The sequence below is a fragment of the Camelina sativa genome, chromosome 3 (assembly GCF_000633955.1).
Source record: "Camelina sativa cultivar DH55 chromosome 3, Cs, whole genome shotgun sequence".
In the NCBI taxonomy this organism is placed as follows: Eukaryota; Viridiplantae; Streptophyta; class Magnoliopsida; order Brassicales; family Brassicaceae; genus Camelina; species Camelina sativa.
The window spans coordinates 2,735,169-2,747,575 of record NC_025687.1 but is presented as its reverse complement, the minus strand read 5'-3'; the positions used below and the strand labels follow the sequence as shown (position 1 = coordinate 2,747,575).

At 39.7% G+C, this 12,407-nt stretch overlaps 3 protein-coding genes across 5 annotated transcripts in view; 1 reads left to right on the top strand and 2 right to left on the bottom strand.

Moving 5' to 3' along the window:
• LOC104764605 (uncharacterized oxidoreductase At1g06690, chloroplastic) overlaps positions 1–2,452 on the top strand; it is a 2,853-nt gene extending 401 nt beyond the window's left edge. Inside the window, exons 2-10 of the mRNA XM_010488171.1 lie at positions 157–248; positions 347–387; positions 498–662; positions 750–772; positions 872–943; positions 1,185–1,352; positions 1,493–1,575; positions 1,785–1,847; positions 2,148–2,452. Coding sequence (XP_010486473.1) covers positions 157–248; positions 347–387; positions 498–662; positions 750–772; positions 872–943; positions 1,185–1,352; positions 1,493–1,575; positions 1,785–1,847; positions 2,148–2,333 — 893 coding nt within the window. The 3' untranslated portion in view covers positions 2,334–2,452. The remainder of the gene's footprint in view (positions 1–156; positions 249–346; positions 388–497; positions 663–749; positions 773–871; positions 944–1,184; positions 1,353–1,492; positions 1,576–1,784; positions 1,848–2,147) is intronic.
• On the bottom strand, positions 2,712–4,287 carry LOC104764592 (oxygen-evolving enhancer protein 2-1, chloroplastic). 2 transcript variants are annotated; one of them, XM_010488152.1, is made up of 4 exons: positions 3,960–4,287; positions 3,593–3,825; positions 3,440–3,490; positions 2,712–3,152 (listed from the first exon to the last, which is right to left on the bottom strand). In XM_010488152.1, exons 1-4 carry the CDS (start codon positions 4,204–4,206, stop codon positions 2,892–2,894), a joined length of 792 nt encoding a protein of 263 aa, XP_010486454.1. In that variant the 5' UTR covers positions 4,207–4,287; the 3' UTR covers positions 2,712–2,891. The 2 variants fall into 2 exon arrangements, with proteins under 2 accessions (XP_010486454.1, XP_010486460.1); XM_010488158.1 differs by having other exon boundaries at positions 3,956–4,070.
• On the bottom strand, positions 4,566–12,341 carry LOC104764575 (DExH-box ATP-dependent RNA helicase DExH2-like). 2 transcript variants are annotated; one of them, XM_010488140.2, is made up of 14 exons: positions 12,099–12,341; positions 11,826–11,916; positions 11,269–11,713; positions 11,074–11,148; positions 10,896–10,940; positions 10,443–10,536; positions 10,278–10,336; positions 10,038–10,163; positions 9,793–9,845; positions 8,794–8,827; positions 8,623–8,712; positions 7,514–8,518; positions 6,314–7,390; positions 4,566–6,223 (listed from the first exon to the last, which is right to left on the bottom strand). In XM_010488140.2, the coding sequence occupies exons 1-14, from the start codon at positions 12,199–12,201 to the stop codon at positions 4,910–4,912; spliced, it is 4,611 nt and encodes a 1,536-aa protein (XP_010486442.1). In that variant the 5' UTR covers positions 12,202–12,341; the 3' UTR covers positions 4,566–4,909. The 2 variants fall into 2 exon arrangements, with proteins under 2 accessions (XP_010486442.1, XP_010486434.1); XM_010488132.2 differs by lacking the exons at positions 9,793–9,845; positions 10,038–10,163 and adding exons at positions 9,105–9,157; positions 9,350–9,475.

Sequence of the window (12,407 nt, the reverse complement as noted above, 5' to 3'; positions counted from 1 at the left end):
CAATTTCACTTAATTTCGATTGACACTTTGTTTTAAAAATCGATTATGCTAGTTGTTGAGACTATGCATAATTTTTAGTGAGGTTTTCTCATTAAGTATTTTCTATGAAGAAAGTTTTGATTTTTTTTTTTTTTGCTTCCTATATGTGAATGGTAGACGGGAAACTGAAAGCTGCTAAAGGTGCTTTCGATATCAGTCTTGATAACGGTATAGATTTTTTCGATACCGCAGAAGTTTATGGTTCCAAGGTAAGAATTCAAATGCTCCTTACTCTTCCTAAAGTGGTTCTTGTTGTTCAGACAGTATTGGGTGGGAATTCTCACATTCTTGTCTCCATCTTTTATAGTTTTCCCTGGGTGCTATAAGCTCTGAAACTCTTTTAGGAAGGTATATTATTATTATTATTAAAAAAACTGTATTTTGGATCCATGTAACAGTGTGTCACTATCCTCATACATAATTCTTCTTTGACTGTCATTGGTGATATTTTTCAACAGATTCATCCGTGAGAGAAAAAAGAGATATCCCGGAGCTGAGATTTCAGTTGCAACAAAGTTTGCTGCTTTGCCATGGCGTTTGGGTCGTGAAAGTGTTATCTCCACCCTTAAAGATTCCCTTTCCCGCCTTGAGCTTTCATCTGTGGATCTCTATCAACTCCATTGGTAATGTACCCCTCCCTCATTCATGTTGGAGTTAAAACACTGTAAGGCCAAGGGAACTATCTCATTTTTTGCTTGTTTATATTTCAGGCCTGGACTATGGGGAAATGAAGGTTTTTTCTTAAGACCTGCACTGAACCTACTTTGAACAAGAGACTTGTCGCTTTTGGTAAATCGTATTGATTCTGATGACACCGAAAATTATATTATAGGATATCTCGATGGTCTTGGGGATGCTGTTGAACAAGGACTTGTGAAGGCTGTTGGTGTTTCTAACTACAGCGGTATCATTTCAATCTGTTTTTATTTTTCTTTCTTTCCCGCAGATGATGAGGACTTGAAAGAAAACAACACTTATATCATGATGTGAAACTTTTCCTTGTTAATGCTAAGATACATCTTCTCCATTTTAAAAGAAATATAGAAAGTAGAAAGAATTATGGGTTCGGTAATGCACATCATATGTTACTTTATTGAGCTCTCAAAGTTATCATACTCTCTCTGTTGTGGGTGACGCTTTTTCAGAGAAGAGGCTACGTGATGCTTATGAGAGACTCAAAAAGAGAGGCATTCCTCTGGCCTCAAATCAAGTCAACTACAGTCTGATATACAGAGCTCCAGAACAGACTGGTGTAAAAGATGCTTGTGATGAACTTGGAGTTACTTTAATTGCATATTCCCCTATCGCTCAAGGTGATTTGCCTTTTATCTCTTTTGCTTTGTGGTCATCATGTCTATCGTTCTCTGCATAAGTCTCTGATATTATTGATAGAAAAACAACCTGGCCAATGAACATTTACACTTTCCGTTATTTTCTTCTTCTGTATTTCCAGGTGCTCTAACTGGTAAATACACCCCAGAGAACCCACCCTCAGGTCCTCGGGGTCGCATTTATACGCGTGAGTTCTTAACAAAGGTAATAGCTTTGACTGCATAGATCTATGTTATTTAACACAGGCGTCTGCCAAACTGTAGTTACATTTAAAATACTCTCGCATCTTCTAGGAAACGGTTCTGTTTTGAGAAATGCACACACTTCTATACACAAATAAATGTACATAAGTTATCAATGTGTAGCATAATCTTGCCAAATTTCTTCACTAACTATGACTTGTGACGTTACAGCTCCAACCTCTGTTGAACAGAATCAAACAAATTGGTGAAAACTACAGCAAAACACCTACACAGGTTTGTTCTCTTCTGCTTATCCGCTCTATTTTCCGTTTTCCCTGCCCAAAGTTGATGTCCAAAAAAGTAAAGAAAAATCCTCTGCATCACTGCATGTTCATCCTACTCTAGGTACTTGCAGTCATTATAATGTGAATAGACGCAGACACACGTATATGTCATATTAGTTTGTATATTTACTTCTTTTGCTTATATCGCGGAACAAGGCTTTGTTAGAAGTTCAGTAAACCTAAGAGGATGGAGTTCTTGATTTGCATCAAATCATACGTCCTTCTTGTTTTGTTGTGTTGTTCTGTGCAGGTAGCATTGAACTGGTTGGTGGCACAAGGCAACGTGATACCCATCCCAGGAGCCAAGAACGCAGAACAAGCCAAAGAGTTTGCGGGAGCGATAGGTTGGAGTCTGACAGACAATGAAGTGAGTGAGCTACGGTCCCTAGCCTCTGAGATAAAACCCGTCATTGGTTTCCCTGTTGAGTATCTCTAAACTCATAAAAACTCTGTTGTAGCACTTGTAAAGCTCAAAGGTTACAATATGAATGAAAAGTAGCATATAGATGATGGTAAAGTATTAAAATACATATGCAAATAAAATCTCTTTGCCTCTTCAAGAATTTTACAATAGCCAAACAAATGATTGGAAAAATAGAAGGCCTTTTACACTTGATTTAAGAGATCTAGTCACAACTCACACGTCTCAATTCGTCTGCATTTTGATCTCACTGTTGAACTAGGAGACCCATTTCATTCGTTCTTGTCAAATCAGCTTCACGAGAGCTTTCTTCATGGTCTTTAGGGTTTTTAAGGATTTAGATTTCGTCTATAACTTCTTCCTGTGTCAGCGTCTTTACTTTGAGAAATAATCTACTGAAAATAGTTTCTGTTTTAGAAAACTTGAAAAGAGTCTGTTATCACAGGTACACAAGTGAAGCCGCAAAGGTGACATCATCTTGATATGTCTCAAAAGCTCAGTTCCATAATCCTTTTTTTACAATAGACAAATAAAGAAGGCAAGCAGAACACAGTTATGTTGTGTTGCTTTCACTTAAGCAACACTGAAAGAAGTGGCTGCGTTCTCAACAAATTTCCTGGCTCCCTTGAACCACCTCTTGTCTCCAGCTTGTGCTTTGCAGATGTAAAGCTTCCCTCCGTTCACAGTGGCTGTGATCAGCTGATGCTTTCCACCTTCATCTCCATCAGCCGTTCTTGTCAACACTGACAAGTAATAGTACGGTTTTCCACCAACGTCCTGAGATGATGAGTCCAGAATGTTTGCTGTTGCCACTGCATTGTTGTCAAAGCCTCCCTGCAAGAAACATCAGATTCGCACACACAGTTAGGACCTGATAATCTCACTCCATATAAGATTATAAGGTAACAATGTTGATACGTTGATTTAGGTAGAGTTTATATCTCCCTCTTTCTTAGTTTTTTGGGCATAAGAGAATACAATCTTGCTTATAAGACTCATCCAAACCTAGAGATTATCAGTTGGCAACGAGGGAGAAAATGTGTTCGTTGTGGGTGTTTGATTCTCTTATTCTACCCTATCAGCTTCAAGTTTACATTAACAAAAGACAATTGGAAGTTTACCTCAGAGGCAGTCTCACCGAAGTAAGCTTGTTTCCCTAGGAGATAATTAACCTGCACAAAGCCAAAAATCAAATCACCATTCAGTCTCACAAATCATATGAGTTATTGATTCATCAATATCTTTATATGTAGATGACGGAGTGAAACTAAGACCTGAGAGAGGAACTCTTCAGGAGAACCGTAGTCAGTGATGGACTTCTTGTCGGTAGGAGTGACCATGACATTGAGATTGCTAGTGGCATCGAAGTTGTCTTCGTACCTAAGGACTTGTCCTGGATACTCAATCTCTTTGCTTGGGTTCCATTTTGCTGGCACCTGGACTTTGAATCCATCTCCATTGTATGGCATGAAGTCTGTGTTCGCCTTTGGCTTCCCAAACACGTTTGCTGCAACGAACCAAAAAAAAAAGAAAAACAGAGAAAACAAAACCAACAATATGTTTTCAAGATTCTTTATTTGGTCTGAAACTGACATGATTCAAGATTATCTGACTTTTATTTGATATATGTTATATTCGCACCTGCTTCACCGTAGGCGGCATCAGCGGGAGATACTCTGGAACCAACAGCGGCGGCGCCGACGAGGAGCGTGAGAGCAAGACGGCGAGAGACGGCGGAGTTATCCTCTTCATGAGTCTGTTGGGCTTTACAGATGATCTGAACAGGTTTGGAGAGTGACACGTGACGCTGGGATGAGGAGGAAGATGATGATCGTGCGGCTGAGGAAGCCAATGCGCTCTGGTGTAGGAAACACGCGCTGTACGCCATTCTCTCTCTGTGTCTCTTTTTCTCTCTCGGTGTGGTCTCTCTGTGGTTAAGTTATGAAACTGTTTTTGAGGATTGTTGGAGTGTGTTAATGTATGGAGGTGAAACGAAGAGTGAAGCTGATTGGCTGGTTTCGGATATTGGAGGATCTCTGTGTTGATGTCCAGATAAGATTGTTGAGGTCTTGTAATGTGCCACGTGGCAGATACGCTTCCTTCTTGTTCCACGTCAGATTCATAAGCTTTCCAGTTTCGATTCCATCTATGTACATTTTTTTTTCCTTCTCTTTGTTTTTTTCTTGGTCAACCATGTATAATATAGTATTTTAGTATTATACTCTTAAAGCCACCATTCCAAGATCAAACCCGAAAAAGATTGATTAATAATGGCTTTCCTCCTTTCAGTTACATACATGCGTATAATGGCAGCACTCAGTGAGAATAACTACAAATCATCTACTAGTACAACAGTAATAAGCTAACAAAATCGTTGAATTTTCATAGTCTCTATTACACCTATGGTAAGTACCATTTGAATTTTTCGGTGTATGGAAAAAACACCTAAATGCTCATCAAAACACCAAAGTGTAATGGGCATGCTACTTCTCTTCTTGTTTGTCCTTGCGAGTAACCTTCTTGGCTTGACTTTCTGTTTCGCTTCCTAATGGTTCTCTTTTAGTGCAGATTCAGTTGGTGCAGCGTTTGCGTCACACTGGATTGGAAGGTACGCTCACTTTTTCTGACTTGTTCCCTGACTTTCGCTCTGTTTTTTCACCGCATTGTTCTTGTTGCCCATCAGTAGAAGGTACTTTCTCTTCCATACTGTTACCCGAATCAAAGTTGTTAGCTAATTTGCGTTTTTTCCTTTTTGGTTTCTTAGCCGCTGGAGCAGTGTTTGAGTCAGGTTCCTCATTACCACTGACAAGATTCAGTGGAATGCTCTCTTTCTCTTTGCCCGGATCCAACCGCCTGACTGACTTAGGCTCTTTTCGCTCATTCCCATTAGCCAGATCAGAAGGCGTGTTCTCTTCAATGTTTCCCAAATCCAACTTGTTGTCGGATTTGTGCTTTTTGGACCTTGATCGCTTATTTTTTGGTTGTTTAGCCGATGAAGCAGCTTCCATTATGCTTGGGTCAGGTTGTTCATCCACATTAGCAAGATTGAAAGGCAAGCTCTCTTCCATGTTACCATAATTAGATTTGTTAGGTAGATTAAGCTCCGTTTGCTCATTATCCTTAGCCAGATCAGAAGGTATGTTGTCTTCCATATTCCCTAAATCCAAGTTGTTGGCTGACTTAGGCTCTGTTAGCTCATTCCCATTTGCCAGATCGGAAGGCTTGCTAGTTTCCATCATCCCCAAATCCATATCGTTGCCTGATTTGCGTCTTTTGGACCTTGATCGCTTCTTTTCTGGTTGCTTAGCCGCTGAAGCATCTTCCGTTTGAGAAGTGTTTGGGTCACGTTGCTCGTTTCCATGGGCGAGATTAGAAGGAATGCTCTCTTTCTCCCTACCCAGATCCAACTTGCAGACTGACTTAGGGTCTTTTTGCTCATTCCCATTAGCCAGATCAGAAGGAGTGTTCACTTTCATGCTCCCCAAGTTCTCTTCAATGTTCCCCAAATCCACATTGTTGGGCGACTTGCACCTTTTGGACTCTGACTGTATCTTCTTTTGTTGTGTAGCCGCTGAAACATCTTCCACTCGAGCAGTGTTTGGGTCAGGTTGCTCATTCCTATCAGCGAGATTTGAAGGCACGCTCTCTTCCATATTACCCAAACCCAACTTGTTGGCTAGCTTTGACCCCATTGGAGTAGTTTTCGGGTCATGCTCCTGAAGCTCATTGGGGTTAGCGGAAGGTATGTCATCTTTGGGACTCGTTGCATTTGGCACTGAAGCAATAGGTTGCACAGCTACAGTTTGAACCGAAGATCGAGCGAGGCTATCATATGAGAGAATACAAGCTATTGCATACATAGAAGCACCGAGATGAGGCGGCATATTTTCCTTTGGATGTTTAACCTACAAAATGCAAATGAAAAGTTGAAAGACGCCATTGCCAAAATAAAATAATGAAAATCTTAAATCGTAGTGATCATATAACTCATCTACCTTGAACAATATGGACGCCATTAGCCTCTCTCTCAAGATGTACATTTGAGCAATTTCAAGAGCTGTAACCTTGAAAGGCAGCCACCGATCCACTATTACCTTTACTGAATTTTCGGGCGCAAGCAATACTTTCTCTGCAGCCCTAACACCTTCTTTATCTATGTCCATCGTGTCTCCTACATTTTCTACTACGTGGTCTTCCTCGTCGTCACTCTTATCAGCATCATAGCTCTCTGTAGGAGACACGGCTATCTCTCTTGAAAAAAGTAACAAAGGTAAAGTGGGAAGAACAGTGCAGCTTCTTATCTGCACACCCCAATCTCCTCGAGTAATCTCATCAAAAACAATTAAAGCTTCGTCATACTTGGTAGAGGACATGTCGACATTGTTTGATAGCGAGGGCACACGAACTTTGGCTCCAGTAATAGTCTCTACTATAGATCTTGTCTGGTTCTTGCAAACTGGGCACATCCTTCCCAACATAGGGTACAATCCTACTGCTATAACAGCACGGAGAATACCCGGATCATGAGCATTCAGGCTACAGTTTGAACTGCTAGGGATGACCCCATGTCTTTTAAGTTCTCCCTGAAGCTTGCGACACAGATCATCCAGCCTCTTCATGACAATTTGGGAGATGAAGTACTTCGAACAAAACTCGTTAGCTCGACCACTTTCTTTTGCATTTTTCCAGCACTGAAAAGCCGCGACAGTTGCAAGATGATCACTATGGTCTCCATAAAGTGATGCAAGTTCATGTTTTGCGGCATTAGCTTTTTTTCTATCACCTGGCAACAAGGGCATGATAAACGGATCCTTCTCGTCGGCTGCACATGCCAGAATAAGTGCTGGATCCAAACAGTTCACTAATATGGCGAAATAAATCATCTTGCTAATCCGAGGATGAACTGGAAGCTGACCAAATTTCTGTCCAAGTTCTGTCAGCTCTTCTTGAGGAGTCAACGCTCCAATATCTTTAAGGATGATTAAGGCATTTGCAATACTTTGAGCAACAGGCGGGTCCATCAATTTCTGAAGGAAATCATTTACGTCGCAATTCGGATCCAGCATCTTAACCTAACATATTATTGAGAGACATCAGTAAGAAATCAAGTAAGCAAGAAGTCTCAAACAGGATGCTACCATGCCTGAACAACATTAAACACCACAGAAAAAAATCTACGTTAGAAAGAACAGCACCTGCAAGCAGAGTTCATCCACTGGCATTCTCTTAACTTCAGGAACTCTATATTCGGGCAAAGACGCTTCCCGGAGTTTAGAATATAGATGATAACAAACGCCTGGTTGACAACGGCCTGCTCGACCAGCCCTCTGTTTTGCATTTGCTTTTGATACCCAAGAAGATTGGAGCGTTGACACATCATTAAAAGGGTCATAACTCTTTTCCTTCATCCGGCCGCTATCTATCACATAAACCACATCATCGATAGTAACTGCTGATTCAGCAATATTGGTCGCAAGCACAATTTTGCGACAACCTCGACGGGGGCGATCAAAAACTTTCTTCTGTTCCTCAGCCGGAACCCGTGAGTGAAGACATAGAATGCTGAATTTACCACTATCTGCAAAATGGGGATTCTCAAGCAATTTCTCTTTTGTTTTCCTGATTTCCTCCCACCCAGGTAGAAAAACAAGAATGGCACCATCTTTTGAATCGCTGCATATTTTCTTCATTAACTTCACTATAAGACCCACATCTACTTCTTCTGGTTTCATTGTCGCCATATACTTATCAAGTAAGTCTTGTGCTTGCTGAGAATTGGACTGGATGTTATCTGCATGTTCCCTGATTATTTGAGCAGTTTCAATTTGATTCTCTTTTTCAGCCACTTCTAATGCGGTTATACCTTCTTTGGACTTCAGTGTACAGTTAGCGCCAAATGAAAGGAGCTTGCAGACATCGCTAACCCTGCCCTTTCCAGCAAAGACCATAAGTGGTGTTAGCCCGGTCGTTAAATTCTGGTAATTGTAAACCTCATGACTTCCTTCAGAAGAAATTAGATCTAAGAGACAATCAAACTCATCATTTGTCCATGCCAAGTCTATTGCTTCGTCTAAAGCAACTTTTTCTTCATCTTTAAAATCATGCTTGTTACTTGGTAAGTTCGAGTCAGCAGAAAGTAGATGATTATTCTTGTCTGATATCAGGACAGAAAGTGCATCTTCCAGAAAAAAGGTTCGGACCTGTAGATACGGACACAAAAATATTGTTTTCCAATACAATGAGACTAAGTAGCAAATTCTAGAAAGAAATAGATAGAGAGAGACACAAAGAGAGAGGAACTAACTGGATGAGTGAATCCAGGCACTCGGACAACCGGGCAACCTCCGAAATATTCCGAAAACCTCTCAGCATCAAGAGTAGCACTCATTAAAATCTGTCACCACAGAAAATATTCATTCTTATGTTTTAATCTATCATCGCAATGGAAAACGAAGAAGAGCATAACATAACTAACCAGTCGGAGATGAGGATTAGATGGAAGCAAGTCTCTGCGGAAAAAAAAACATCACAAATTGATCTGAGTTCTGCCACTCATCCAATGATAAAAACATATATATCTGCGGGTAATTATCGTTTCCATCGCTTAGCTTCAAATAAAGAATTCAAATACAAGGGTACAAGTGTATAGCAATGCATCTAAATTATAGTTCGACAGCAATTAAATGAGTCATATGATCAGCTGTTTTCCGTCATATCTACTTGACTTTTTTTGGCTCACTTTGACAGGCTGAGCACCTCAGTGTTTTAGAAGGCTAGAGAATGTACCTTAAAATCATTAACATGAAATCAGAGTAGGAGTCCCTTTCATGGATTTCATCCTGTAAAGTGACCCACAGGTCAGTGACCAATAAAGACAACTACAAAATCAATTTAGAGCAGAAGAGCACAACGAAGAGAACCTAAACTAAGAAGTGGTTGTTAAAACTTTAATGTGTTAACATGTAATGAATGGAAAAGCATACTTAATAAACACATGAAAAACATATTATGAATCAAACAAGAATGTTTACCACAATAATGTGAGTTATATCAGGAACACAGCTGTTCACGCCTTTGCCTATAAGCACCCTCAATAGAATGCCATTTGTGCAGAAAACAACCGATGACCCTCTTCCACCTTCACTTTGCAGTCGAACCTAGATTTGTATTATAAAGTTAATGATATATCGAGAGAAAACATTCATTTAGCCCTGAGAGCTTGTGCGTCTATCATATGGNTACCCAATGATAAAAAAATATATATATCTGCGGGTAATTATCGTTTCCATCGCTTAGCTTCAAATAAAGAATTCAAATACAAGGGTACAAGTGCATAGCAATGCATCTAAATTATAGTTCGACAGCAATTAAATGAGTCATATGATCAGCTGTTTTCCGTCATATCTACTTGACTTTTTTTGGCTCACTTTGACAGGCTGAGCACCTCAGTGTTTTAGAAGGCTAGAGAATGTACCTTAAAATCATTAACATGAAATCAGAGTAGGAGTCCCTTTCATGGATTTCATCCTGTAAAGTGACCCACAGGTCAGTGACCAATAAAGACAACTACAAAATCAATTTAGAGCAGAAGAGCACAACGAAGAGAACCTAAACTAAGAAGTGATTGTTAAAACATTAATGTGTTAACATTTGATGAATGGAAACGCATACTTAATAAACACATGAAAAACATATTATGAATCAAACAAGAATGTTTACCACAATAATGTGAGTTATATCAGGAACACAGCTGTTCACGCCTTTGCCTATAAGCACCCTCAATAGAATGCCATTTGTACAGAAAACAACAGATGACCCTCTTCCACCTTCACTTTGCAGTCGAACCTAGATTTGTATTATAAAGTCAATGATATATCGAGAGAGAAAACATTCATTTAGCCCTGAGAGCTTGTGCGTCTATCATATGGATAAGTATGTCTACGAACAAAGACCCCTTACCTTGTAGCCGACGGTTTTCCCAATAGTTTCACCTCTTTCCCAAGATATTCTATCAGAAACTTCAAATTAGGAATGAAGGCAATAAGCAAGGAGTTAGCCACTTATACTGCATGCATTTGAATTACAAATCTGAAAACTTCACAAATGTTGAATCAGATTACTAACCTGAAATAGCTGAGATACGACGTGGTTGGGTGCAAATGATTTTGCACGCTTCTTGCTTACTATACCACATATGATCTAGAAGATATTGAGGCACCTAAAAATATCAACAACTGAGGCACCTGAGAAACCTCACCAAAAAAAACTACTACTATTTGAAACAGAATACGATTTATAGATATTGAGTGATATGGTAATACCATGTAAAAGAACACAAACCGTTATTCCACACACTTAAACTCAACTTTTTCACAATTCATAAATATTATGTAGCTTAGGACATGAAAACTGACAAGTTGAACCTAGAAAATCACAACCTGTGATGAATACTTGACCCCACCAGAAGAAAACAAAACAGAATAAATAGCAACAGGGAAAACCACTGTAAAGCGTTTTCTAGACTAGAGTATAAATAGAGTCTCTAGTGAACTACAAAGAACAAGAGGAAACACGTACCTGAGTAGTTTTCCCACAACCAGTTTCACCAGCAATAAGAACAACCTGCATTTCGAATAAGAATGAATAAAGACTCCTTCAAAATCAGTGGAAATCCCCACTGAAAGCACAATTACGAAATTTACATCCTGAATCCTGATATAGTGGAACAAATTAAATATCTAGAGACCCATATAACCTGATTGGATTCCACTGCAGATATAATGGCGTCGCGAAAAGATGTGATGGGAAGCTTTGCTCGTGCTTCAAAGATCTGTAAGATCAACAAATACAAGAGTATTTCATTTACTCAACAGCGCATGCTTTGTACTTTCTGAAACTGGATCCTGAATTGATAATAATACAATCTTGTGAAAATACATTAATTGCTAACCTGTCGAAAACATTTATCTGTTTCCAGTCTAGAATTCAGAGATGCCGCGTTCTTTTTAATATCGTTTTTTGTCAACTGAGGTTTCAGGAAGAAGTCATCTTTCCAATTATTGCGGGCGTTTCCAGTATATACGCCCAATAATGTCCCAGTAGTATCGCCATCACAAGGTGGAAAGCGAGTAAATAAGTCGTGGAGAACAGCTTTTGCCTCAGGTGGAAATGACACACATTTGAGCTTCTCTTGGGGTATCATCTTCTTTCTTGGAGCGCCTCCTTTCTGAAATCTGGTTTCATACTTATGCTTACTGTATGAATTTGAAAAGCCATCTCCTTCTCTTCCTTCATGATTTCTGGTTTCATACTTATGCTTGCTCTCTGACTTTGAAATGCCGTCTCCACTCCCAGCTTTACTTTTGAAAAGAGTTAGACGCCTTTCTTCCCCACTCCTATACAAAATCCACGAAAGGTCAGAAACTAGGGCACTCACTAGGGCACAGATACCCAAAACTTGCATATCCCCAAAACATCAAACAAAAATTGCAAAAAGCTGTGACTGACCCGTGACTTTTTGATTGGAGACCCATCCGTCGGCACATCTGATGGATAATGCCACGTTCGCCATTTGTAAGATGCTGCTCAAAGGCGTAAGCTACACAATAGAAAGCCAAACAAACTTGCATTCAATCAAACAAGAAAAAAAGAAAAACAGAACATTCCGAATAGAAATCACCGAAGCTAACAATAACTGAAACACCACAGCCGAGTAGAGAGTATTGGAGTTCATATGAGTAATAGCTGAAGAAACTTTATCAAAGGAGTAATAAAACTCACAATCGTTCCCGGAGGCGCGAAACTCCTCAAGGAGCTTAGTGGCCCAAGCCTCAGTGGTTTCGCAGAGAGTAATATGTTTCGTACTCTTCTTCTTCTTCACCATCGTTTTTTTAAGGGTTTCTCTGTCTCTCTGGAGACTAATGTGCAGAGACTGTACGGCGGCGGCTTGTGCTCGTTGATCGAGTGTTTCCCGGTTTTGCTCTCCGCCGCCTCCTGATGCCTAATACCCTATTTTCTATTTTCTTTTTTTTTTCGCGAACATAAATTTAATTTATTTTATTATTTTTATTAAGAAAAGAAAAAAAAAAC